Raw genomic sequence first — 12,805 nt, forward strand, 5'->3', positions numbered from 1 at the left:
CTCTCTCTCTGCCCCTCCCCTGTTCATGCTCTGTCTCTCTCTGTCCCAAAAATAAATAAATGTTGAAAAAAAAATTAAAAAAAAAAAAAAAGAATTAATAGGCATGTAAAGAAAAAAAAATGCAATTCATCATGAGAAGATATACAATCAATCAAAACCAAAATTTAATTTATAAAAACAGGCAGCAGATCAGATTTGGCCAAGGGCCAAAGTTTGCCAACCCTTGCTCTAAAGCAGCCATTAAGAAAACATGGTAAAGAGTTATTCCTTTTTTTTTTTTTTAAGATTTTATTTTTATTAAAAAAATTTTTTCTTAATGTTTATTTATTTTTGAGAAAGAGAGAGACAGAGCATGAGCAGGGGAGAAGCAGAGAGAGGGAGACACAGAATCTGAAGCAGGCTCCAGGCTCTGAGCTGTCCGCACAGAGCCCAGTGTGGGGCTCGAACTCACAAACTGCGAGATCATGACCTGAGCCAAAGCCAGAGGCTTAACTGACTGAGCCACCCAGGCGCCCCATAAGATTTTGTTTTTAAAGTAATCTCTACTCCAATTCAGGGCTCGAACTCAAAACCCAGAGGTCAAGAGTCATATGCTCCGCCAACTGAGCCAGCCAGGTGCCCCAAGAGTTATTCCTAATAAGCCAACCAAGGAGATAAAATAGAAACAAAAATATACTCAATGCAGAAGATGACAGAAAAAGTAAATAAGGCATAGATACGACAAATAGCAAGCAAATCGCAAGATGGTAAACTTAAACCCACACACCAATGTTCACATTAAATTTCAATAGTCTAAATAGTCCAATCAAAAGACAGAGCTGCTCAACTTGGATAAGAAAGACCTAGCTATATGCTGCCTGCAAGAAATATACTTTAAAGGTAATCCCAGAAATATGTTAAAAATAAAACAATGGGAAAAGATACACTATGCTAACATTAAAAACAATGCTAGATATTAGTATCAGACAAAGCAGATTTCAGAGAAAAAATATTCCCTGCAATAAAGAGGGTCATTTCGTAACCATATAGAGGTCAATTCCTTAAGAGAACATTACAAGCCTAAATACCAATATATCTGATAACAAGAAACTCAAAATACACGAAGCAAAAGCTCATAGTACTGTAAGAAGAAATAGAATATTCCACAATTACAGTTAGATTTAAAAGTTCCTCCCTCTGTACCGCAATATTTATAGCAGCACTTTCAACAATAGCCAAATTATGGAAAGAGCCTAAATGTCCATCAACTGATGAGTGGATAAAGAAGTTGTGGTTTGGGGCGCCTGGGTGGCGCAGTCGGTTAAGCGTCCGACTTCAGCCAGGTCACCATCTCGCGGTCCGTGAGTTCGAGCCCCGCGTCAGGCTCTGGGCCGATGGCTCAGAACCTGGAGCCTGTTTCCGATTCTGTGTCTCCCTCTCTCTCTGCCCCTCCCCCGTTCATGCTCTGTCTCTCTCTGTCCTAAAAATAAATAAACGTTGAAAAAAAAATTAAAAAAAAAAAAAAAAGAAGTTGTGGTTTATATACACAATGGAGTACTATGTGGCAATGAGAAAGAATAAAATATGGCCCTTTGTAGCAACGTGGATGGAACTGGAGAGTGTTATGCTAAGTGAAATAAGTCATACAGAGAAAGACAGATACCATATGTTTTCACTCTTATGTGGATCCTGAGAAACTTAACACAAGACCATGGGGGAGGGGAAGGGGGAAAAAAAAGTTAGAGAGGCAAACCATAAGAGATTCTTAAAAACTGAGAATAAACTGAAGGTTGATGGGAGGTGGGAGGGAAGGGAAAGTGGGGGATGGGCATTGAGGGCACCTGTTGGGATGAGCACTGGGTGTTGTATGGAAACCAATTTGACAATAAATTTCATACGTAAAAAAAAAAGTTCCTCCCTCACTAATTTAAACAAGTAGATAGAATATCAGTAAAGATATATAAGACTTGGGGGCGTCTGGCAGGGTCAGTTGGTAGAGCAGGGGACTCTTGATCTTGGGGTTGTGAGTTCAAGCTGCATGTCGGATATAGATATTACTTAAAAATAAAATCTTTAATATATATACATATTATATATTATATTTATATATATTATATGTATTTATATATATTATATATAAATATATATTTATATATTTTATATTCTATGTTATATATTTATATATCATATATTATATATTTATATATTATATATTTACATGGATTATATATTTATATAGATTATATACTTATATATAATAAATATATATATAAATATATATATTTATATATGTTATATAAATATATAAATAATATATAATATATAAATATATATGACATGAATAGTACTATTACCTAACTTGACCTAACTAACATTTATAGAACACTGCACCTATCAATTCTATATAATCTATCCCAGAAAATTGAAGAGGAAAAGACATTTCCCAATCTATTCTAGGTGGTCAGCATCACCCTAATATCAAAATGAGACAGTGTCATGGTGGGGGGGGAGGGGAACCACTACAAATCAATAATCCTCATAAACCTACACACAGAAATTGTTAGAAAATTTGGGGGCCCCTGGGTGGCTCAGTCAATGAAGTGTCTGACTTCAGCTCAGGTCTCACAATTAGTGAGGTCAAGCTCCGTGTCAGGCCTGGAGCCTGCTTAGGATTCTGTGTCTCCCGCTCTCTGCCCCTCCCCCACTCATGCTTTGTCTCTCTCTCTCTCTCTCTCTCTCTCTCTCTGTCAAAAATAAATAAACATTAAAAAAAATTTTTTAGGGGCGCCTGGGTGGCGCAGTCGGTTAAGCATCCGACTTCAGCCAGGTCACGATCTCGCGGTCCGTGAGTTCGAGCCCCGCGTCAGGCTCTGGGCTGATGGCTCGGAGCCTGGAGCCTGTTTCCGATTCTGTGTCTCCCTCTCTCTCTCTGCCCCTCCCCCGTTCATGCTCTGTCTCTCTCTGTCCCAAAAATAAATAAACTTTAAAAAATTTTTTTTTTTAATTTTTTTAAAGAAAATTTTTAGTAAATTAAATCCAACAGTATATAAACAAAGACAATACATCATGACCAAGTGGAGTTTATCTCAGTAAGGCAAAGATAGGTTAACATTTGAAAGTCAATGTCATTCACCATACTGACCAACGAAAGAGAAAAACCATATGATCATCTCAGTAGGTGCAGAACAGAATCATAGAGTATGTATTCTTTTTGCCTGTCTTCTTTCATTTAGCATAATTAGTTTGAGATTCATCCATGTTGTTGAAATATCAATGGTTCATTGACTTTATTGCTGAGTAGCATTTCATTATATAGAAATGTGACAATTATTAATACCTTGTGGATGGAAATTTGAGGTGCTGACAGTTTGGGAGTACTACACATAAACTCTTCTCTCCATTCCACTACAAGTCCTCATACAAATGAAAGAGTGGGCATACATTGTCATTTCTCTTGAGTAAATACTCAGGAGTGGAATAGCTGGATAAGATGTTTAACTTTCAAAGAAATTGTCAGGGGCACTTGGGTGGCCCAGTTGGTTGAGCCTCTGACCTCGGCTCAGGTTATGACCTCACGGTTTGGGAGTTCGAGCCCCATATCCAGCTCGCTGCTGTCAGTCCAGAGCCTCTGTCCCCCCCCCCCCGCCCCTCCCCTGCTCATGCTCTCTCTCTCAAAAATAAATAAACATTAAAAATAATAAAAATAAACTGCCGAACTCTTTCCCAAAGTTGTGCTTTCGTAAGTCTCCACTATTAATGTATGAGAGTGATTGTGCCTTCACGTCCTCACCAACAATGGGCGATCTTTTTAATTTCTGCCATCCTGTGGGATGTGTAGTATCTCACTGTGGTCTTCATTTGCATATTTGCAATGACTAATGATGCTGAGCATCTCTTTATATGCTATTTGCCATCTGCGTATCTTTTTTTGGTGGTTATCTGTTGAGTACATAGAGAAAGCATTTCATAAAATCTAGCATCCTTTTAGGATAAAAAAAAAAAAAAAAAAAAACCTAGCCAACTAGGCCTAGAAGCAAATTTCCTTAATCAGATAAAAGCTATCTATCACAAAAGCCTATAGTAAACGTGATACTGAATAATGAAATATTAAAAGCTTTCTCCTGAGACAGACAATGAAGCCAGGCGACTGCTGTCATAGTTCTCTTCAACACTGTCCTAAAGGACTCTCATCAGCATAAGAGCCAAGAGAAATAAATAGATATGGATCAGAAAGGAAGAAATAAACATGTCATTATCTACAGATGACTAGATTATGTGTGGGAAAATTTGAGAAGAATCTATAGATAACCTATAAGGGGTAATCACTGAATTTAGTAAGGTCACTAGAATCAAGGTAAATATACAAAAGTCAATTTGTTTTATTTCTATACCAGGATACAATTAGAAAATGAAATCAAAATATTACCATTTATAACAGTATAAATATCAAATGCCTAAGGGAAACCAAAGCAAAAATGAACTATTGGGATCTCATCAAAATAAAAAGCTGCACAGCGAAGGAAACAATCAGCAAAATTAAAAGGCAACCGATGGAATGGGAGAAGACATTTGCAAACGACATATCAGATAAAGGGTTACTATCCAAAATCTATAAAGAACTTACCAAACTCAACACCCAAAAAAACAAAATAATCCAGTGAAGAAATGGGCCAAAGACGTGAATAGACACTTCTCCAAAGAAGACATCCAGATGGCCAACCGACACATGAAAAAATGCTCAACATCACTCATCATCAGGGGAATACAAATCAAAACCACAATGAGATACCACCTCACACCTGTCAGAATGGCTAACATGAACAACTCAGGCAACAACAGATGTTGGCGAGGATGCGGAGAAAGAGGGTCTCTTTCGTATTGTTGGTGGGAATGCAAACTGGTGCAGCCACTCTGGAAAACAGTATGGAGATTCCTCAAAACACTAAAAATAGAACTACCCTACGACCCAGTAATTGCACTATTAGGCGTTTATCCACGGGATACAGGTATGGTGTTTTGAAGGGGCGCATGCAACCCCATGTTTATAGCAGCACTATCAACAATAGCCAAAGTATGGAAAGAGCCCAAATGTTCATCCATGGATGAATGGATAAAGAAGATGTGGGATATATATACAATGGAATATTACCCGGCAATCAAAAAGAATGAAATCTTGCCATTCGCAACTATGTGGATGGAACTAGAGGGTATTATGCTAAGCGAAATTAGTCAGTCAGAGAAAGACAAATATCATAGAACTTCACTCATATGAGGACTTTAAGACACAGAACAGATGAACATAGGGAAGGGAGGCAATAATAATATAAACAGGGAGGGAGACAAAATATAAGAGACTCTTAAATATGGAGAACAAACAAAAGGTTACTGGAAGGGGTGTGGGAGGGGTGATGGGATAAATGGGTAAGGGGCATTAAGGAATCTACTCCTGAAATCACTGTTGCACTATATGCTAACTTAGATGTAAATTAAAAAATAAATTAAATAAAAATTAAAAAAAAAAAACATCAAATGCCTAGAAGGCATAAAGGAGATACACATGACCTCTACACAGAGAGCCGTGAAACGCTTTAAGATTTTATTTTTAAGTAATATCCGCACCCAATGTGGGGCTCAAACTCACAGCCCCACATTCAAGAGTCTCATGCTCTACCAGCTGAGCCAGCCAGGTGCCCCTCTGTAAAACATGTTTGAAAAAAATTTAAGAAGACCTAAAAGAAATGCACATGGATGAGAGAAATCAACATTATAGACATGTAAGTTATCCCTAAATTGATTGCTAGAATCAATGCAATCCAAACCAAAATGGCAGTAAGGATTTTTATTCTTAGGACATTAATGAGTTGATTCTAAAATTAATATGGAAATGCAATGGGGCCAAGAGTCACCAAGATAAAATACAAGGTTGAAAGATTTATACTACTACATTAAAGACTTATTATAGGGGCCCCTAGGCGGCTCAGTCGTCTAACCATCTGATTCTTTTTTATTTAAAAAAAAAATTTTTTTTTCAACGTTTATTTATTTTTGGGACAGAGAGAGACAGAGCATGAACGGGGGAGGGGCAGAGAGAGAGGGAGACACAGAATCAGAAACAGGCTCCAGGCTCTGAGCCGTCAGCCCAGAGCCTGACGCGGGGCTCGAACTCCCGGACCGCGAGATCGTGACCTGGCTGAAGTCGGACGCTTAACCGACTGCGCCACTCAGGCGCCCCACTAACCATCTGACTCTTGATTTTGACTCAGGTCATGATCTCACGGTTTGTGGGAAGGAACCCCACGTGAGGCTCTGTGCATAGAGTCTGCTTGAGATCCTCCCCCTGCCCCTCTCCCACTCATGCTCCTTCTCTCTCTCTCTCTCTCTCTCTCTCTCTCTCTCTCTCTCAAAATAAAAAAACATTTAGGAAAAAAGACTTGTGTGGGTGCCTGGGCGGCTCAGTCAGTTAAGCTCAGGTTATGATCTCGCAGTCTGTGAGTTCAAGACCCGCATCGAGCTCCGTGCTGAAAGCTCAGAGCCTGGAGCCTGCTTTGGAGTCTGTGTCTCCCTCTCTCTCTCTTCCCCTCCCCTGCTCATGCTCTCTCAAAAAATGAATAAATGTTAAAAAAAAATTTTTAAGAATATATATAAACAAAAGATGTTATAAAGTTACAATAATTAAGACTGTGTTGAGTAATTGACCAGAATAAAGAATCTAGAAGTAGACCTGCATATACATGGACACCTGATTTATAGCAAAGATAGAGCAGCAGAGTAGTAGAAAAAGAATGGCCTTTCTTTTTTTTTAAGTGTATTTATTCATTTTTGAGAGAGAGAGAGAGAGAGAGAGAGAGAGAGAGAGCGAGCGTGCACCCGTGCGCAAGCAGGGAAGGAGCAGAGAAAAGACGGAGAGAATCCCAAGCAGGCTCTGCAGTGCCAGCACAGAGCCAGAGATGGGACTCAAACTCATGAACCGTGAGAGTATAACCTGAGCCGAAATCAAGAGTCAGAGGCTCAACTGACTGAGCAACCCAGGTACCCCGAGAATGGCCTTTCAATAAATGGTGCTGGTTCACTTGGATATGGATATTGAAAACACCAAACTTGTACATCCACCTCATACCATACACAAAAACAGTTCCACTGAATTGTAGGTCTAGACACGAAAAGTAAAATCATACGATTTCTAGAAGAAATTATTTGGGGCTAGGCAAAGATTTCTCAAGTAGGACAGATTATACACAGTAACTAAAAAGGAAAGGATTGATAAATTGGGCTATATTAAAATTAAGAGCAGAAAGGAAAATCACAGACGGAAAGATATTTACTCCACCTGTAGGTGACAAATTGACTCATTTCTAGAATGGTTTAAAGACCTCCTAAAAATAAGAAGAATCCAGGGGCTCCTGGGTGGCTCAGTCGGTTGAGCATCTGACCTTGGCTCATAGTTCATGGGTTTGAGCTCCGCATCAGGCTCTGTGTTGACAGCTTGGAGCCTGGAGCCTGTTTGGGATTCTGTGTTTCCCTCTCTCTCTGCCCCTCCCTCACTCCTGCTCTGTCTGCCGGTCTCTCTCCCAAAAATAAATAAACATTTAAAAAAAAATTTTTTTTAAGAAGAAAACTCCAATAGAAAACAAATGGGCAAAAAACTTGAACAAGCACTCTTCCAAAAAGAATATTCTAAAGGTCAACCAACGTATGAAAAATTGCTCAATTTCATCAATCAAAGGGCAACGCAAATTAAAACCACTATGTGTGAAAGATGTTGGCGATGACGTAGAGCAATTGGAATTCTCATACGTTGCTGGTAAAGAAGAAAAACTGGCAAAACCGCTCTGGAAAAATGGCAATATTGACTAAGCCGATCATCAACACATCTTAGGACCCAGCAATTCTACTCCGAGGTAGAGACAACATATATACACATATGTCCCCAAAACATGTACAAGCATAGTTTAAGAATCTTATATTCATAGTAGCCCCAAACTGGAAACGACCCAAATGTCCTTCAATGGTAGAATGGATAAATAAATTGTGGTGTATTCCAACCACGAAAAACTTTATAACAACGAAAATGAACTCATCACTGATACAGGAAACATGGAGTTAAATCCCTCAAACATGAGTGAGAAAAGCCTGAGAGCAAAAAGTTCACGTCGTAGGATTCCAATTTATATAAAGTGCAAAAACAGGCTAAAGTAGTTAATGCCATTAGAAGTCAGGATAGCTGTAGTGTTTACTTTTGCAGAGATGGGGGAAGGGACAAGATGGGACTTTTGGGTTACTTGTTGCGATTTCACGTCTTAGCCTGAAGAGCGATTCCATAGGCGGTGTTTTCATTATGAACATCCATTAAGCTGTATAACTCTGACTGGTGTACTTTTTCTGAATATGTATTATGCTTCGGTTTAAAGAAGTATTGAAGAAAGAGAGAGCACAAAGTCAAAGGATGGGAGGAAGAAAGAGAGGTCTGGCTGGGGTGGGAGATCATCAGGGACTCTAGAAGCCCACCAGGGAGATGGAAATACCCCAAACAACCCAGCAGAAGGGGGGCTTGCATTAATTTTAGGAATATAGAAAGTAAGATCTCTTTATACATCTAAATGTGAGGACTGAGATTCTTACCAGATACATGGAAATAACAAGTGTGTTGAATGGACTTCCTCCTCCTTCCCCCCTCATCCTTTCTTTTCATAGTTTCTTCCCAGTCACCACATTAGAAAGCAGTGAGGAACCACCAACGCAATCTATCTGATGTCCCTTAAGCCTCGAGGGTATGTCCCAGGATTTACTATATTCCTCTAGAATGTGTTCTTATGGGCCAAAAAGAACACATGTCAAGAGCTCTCTTGCCCCTCAAAGACACCTGTGATTAAATTCACAAGACCTTTCTGTACTTTGTTGGCTTTGCTGGAATGTTTTTTGCCAGGGTGTTGGTCTTTGTGTGTTGAGTCATCCATCTTAGCAAAGTTCTGCGACACGTTCCATTTGTTTGATGAAAAACTCTACCACGGGTTCTTCTAAGCACCTGAAACAGCAAAATACAGCGTGTGTAGGGATCATTTCACCTTCTTGTTAACCATGTTGATTGGGTTCTGGTCTATCTGCAGAAGACACTGGGGAATCTTGTGGGCAGAGGCTGAGATTTACCAAGTTTGAGGACCCTAAATCCCAAGCACATCGCACTGCCTGTAACAGGAACTCCGAACGTGTTCACTGTTGACATTGCTTACAGAGCTACCGAAGGCTTGAACTTTATAAATTTATCCACGTTCAGGTAATTGACATGCAATCTAATTCATCAGTTCTAAGTGTACAGTTCAAAGTTTTGGCAAAGGTTTACAATTGTGTCAAATACATCACAACGAAGACATAAGTATACCCATCATCCCCAAATGTTTCCCGTGTTTCTTTGCCATCAGTTCCCTCCCAACCCTGCATCCGGCAACCACTGCTCTGCTCTCTGTCATAAGAGTTGCCTTTTCTAGAATGTCATATATATGTAATCATGACTATCTTTTTTCACATAGCACAATGCTTTTAAGATTCTTCCATTTGTTGCCTGTACCAGTAAGTTGTTCCAATTGCTACACATTCTGACCACTGTCATCATGAATCAAATACTTGAGAAGAAACTTCTTCCTATTTCTTTTTTTCTTTAATTTTTTTTAATGTTTATTTTGAGAGAGAGAGATAGAGCACAAGCGGGTGAGGGACAGAGAGAGAGGGAGACACAGAATCCGAAGCAGGTTCCAGGCTCTGAGCTGTCAGCACAGAGCCCGACGCGGGGCTCGAACTCACGAACTGGGCGATCATGACCTGAGCTGAAGTCAGACGCTCAACCGACGGAGCCACCCAGGCGCTCCCCTTCTTCCTGTTTCCGAACTTTACCTGTGCAGGTCCCCCCTCCTCTGTGGTATTCTACCCTATAAATTCTAGCCTCTACGGGCTTCCTAAACTCTGATTTCTATCTCCCCAATCCAGAAAGCTGGGCTTTTTTGAGGGTACCCTCCTCCCCCGCACTAAACTGTGGCCCGGAAACTGCCCCCAGCACTAACCTTGGGCAATTGCAGGGCTCACCTTATTTCCCTTCTCTCAGGAATTGCCACACTAAGCTACCTCTTGTCTTACGTCTAAAACCAGTTGCCTCATGTCTGTCTTTATTTTAGTTGTTAACAGCAGGAGCAGGACTCAATTTCCATTGCAGTTCATGTTTCGTGGACAGACTTCACTTCTGTTTTGCTCATCTTTTTTTTCCCCCAAAGAACTTATACCATTTCCGAACAAATGGAGGACTGAATGAATGATGGCGTGCTCAACCAATCCTTTTCACCTTCAGTATTTGTTCCCCACTTGTCTCTTAGCAGCAGTTCTCAATCTTTTTTGGTTGATAAGCTACACTGAAACTTTAATCTTTAATAGAGCTATTGGCAGTCCACTCCAAGAAATTAAGAGATTCAAAGCAACAGAAATCAATAATGCTCACAGCAAAACCACCTACTCCAGTATAAAAATGTCTTCTAGGATCTATACAAGCAGCCACCATTCACTCACCACCCCAGAGTGCTGTGTTGTCTTAGTCCTCCTACTGAGTACTTAGTACTTCTATTATCTATTTCCCTAGCCACAAGAAAACTCTTATTTTTAAAATGCACTAATGGGAGGGGCGCCTGGATGACTCAGTCGGTTAAGTGTCCAACTTCGGCTCAGGTCATGATCTCATAATTTGTGAGTTTGAGCCCTACACTGGGCTCTGTGCTGACAGCTGGGAGCCTGGAGCCTACTTCGGATTCTGTGTCTCCCTCTCTCTCTGCCCCTCCCCTGCTCGCGCTCTGTCCCTCTCTCCCAAAAATAAATATGTAAAAAAGATTTTTAAATAAAATAAAAATGCACTAATGGGGTGAGCACAGCATGATGGGATCCCTGGGGGATCCCTGTGTTGTACATCTGAAACTAATGAAACATCGTGTGTCAACTACACTCAAATATAAAGGTTAACTAAGAAATAAATAAATGATAAAAAATAAAAATGCACTAATGTATAGAATTACAGGTGTTTAGGGGCGCCTGGGTGGCGCAGTCGGTTAAGCGTCCGACTTCAGCCAGGTCACGATCTCGCGGTCCGTGAGTTCGAGCCCCGCGTCAGGCTCTGGGCTGATGGCTCGGAGCCTGGAGCCTGTTTCCGATTCTGTGTCTCCCTCTCTCTCTGCCCCTCCCCCGTTCGTGCTCTGTCTCTCTCTGTCCCAAAAATAAATAAAAACGTTGAAAAAAAAAATTTAGAATTACAGGTGTTTAGAAAAAGAATTAAGCTTCCTATTATAATGGTGATATGGGCACCTTATCAAATTTTTTTGAAATATACAAAAAATTAAAGAGACTTTCTAAAACAATCCATAAAGTCACCTAAAGTCAACACTGGCAATAATGCTTTCCAGCCTTGTCACTGCATACCTGTGAAGCCAGGATGAGAGCAGGTGCAGCCCAGGTCAGAACGGAGCACTGTCCGGATGTACCTTACTGGTGCATGTCCCTGTATAACTGTTCATGACAGGATGTCATGGGCCTAGAATCTCAAAAAAGAGTAATGAAGATATACCACCTTCCTAATCGGTGGTACGTGTTTAAGCAAGTCCCAGGTGAGCGCCAGCACAGTAATCGAGAGTATCCAGTCCTGGGTTCAAGGTTGTACTCTGCCGCTTACTAGTTCTGATTCTAGACAAGCCACTTAATCTTTTGAGCCCACTGCCCCCTCCATAAAGTGAGAATGATAATGGTACTTTCCTCTCAACGTGCTCATGGATTAAATACAATGATCCACGTGATGAAAGAGATGATGCTGCCAGGCCTATGGCAGGCTTTTATTAATACTAGGTTTTGACCTACGCACAGGGATAATATATTAACAGCTTAAAATAAGAACTATCATTTATTGAGCCCTTACAGTCCTAAATACCTTGAATGGAATACTTCATGCTGTCCTTACAATAATCCAGTGAGGTATTATCCTCATTTTATAGATAAGAAAACAGCAGTTTAGAGAGAGGGGTTAGGTGACTTACTCAAGGTCACACCAGAGTAAGAGGTGGAATCAGGCTTTGAACCTAGAGAGTCTGACTTCTGCTCACTCTTAACCACTACAGCAACCTCTAAGGCAGAACCCACTGAATGTGAACCTGCTAAATTTTGGCATTTAGCAGCCTTGAGTGGGTATGGTTGGATTTTCACTCTCTTTTCACGTCAGTGATTTTCAAAATGCAGGGCACAGCCTGCAGTTTTTTGTGAGCTTTTTGCTTGTCATGTGCATGTGTGAGTGCTGGATGGCAACATAAAATGCATTTCTAGCATGGATCACATTCCAAAAGTTTGAAAGCCACTGTTCTTTGGGACTCTTCTTCAAGTATTTGAAGGCAGTTGTCATATCCCACTACCTAAAGGCATTGGACCTTTTCAGCCTCTGCAATACCTCCTTGTGGTATGGGGATTCCTCCCTTCCCTCTTCTGGGTATTGTCTTCCGGCCCCGTCACCAGATTCGTCTGGGTCTCTCCTCAAAGTTTCTTAGGGACGTCTTCCTTAATCACTCTCTCCTACAGAATACCACCCCTCTCTCTCCAGCCCGACACTGCCTTATGTTTCTCAATGCACTTTTCACCACCAAGCATCATATTTTATATGTATTTCTTTGTTTATGGTCTTCCCCAATAGAACGTTCATCACTGAATCCCCAGTGTGTTTCCTAGCACATAGTAGTTGCTCGATAATATTTGTGGGATGAATGGATACTAGGGGTAGACGTATTCTAGCCATAGTCCATATAGATGTATTCATAATACA

General features: G+C 40.5%; 1 protein-coding gene across 10 annotated transcripts in view; it reads right to left on the minus strand.

Annotated features, from left to right (window-relative positions):
• The window catches only part of STPG1 (sperm tail PG-rich repeat containing 1), a 62,473-nt gene that overhangs the window by 48,046 nt on the left and 1,622 nt on the right, over positions 1-12,805 (minus strand). For 7 of the 10 annotated variants that reach the window (XM_040465022.1, XM_040465037.1, XM_040465044.1 and 4 more), the window contains exon 2: positions 8,861-9,001. In XM_040465022.1, coding sequence (XP_040320956.1) covers positions 8,861-8,933 — 73 coding nt within the window. In that variant the 5' untranslated portion in view covers positions 8,934-9,001. Of the gene's footprint in view, positions 1-8,860; positions 9,002-11,424; positions 11,544-12,805 lie in introns of all 10 variants that reach the window. The other 3 variants (XM_040464998.1, XM_040465005.1, XM_040464993.1) reach the window with 2 other exon arrangements.

Source organism: Herpailurus yagouaroundi, unplaced genomic scaffold (genome assembly GCF_014898765.1).
Source record: "Herpailurus yagouaroundi ecotype Mexico unplaced genomic scaffold, PumYag 77, whole genome shotgun sequence".
Taxonomy (NCBI): domain Eukaryota; kingdom Metazoa; phylum Chordata; class Mammalia; order Carnivora; family Felidae; genus Herpailurus; species Herpailurus yagouaroundi.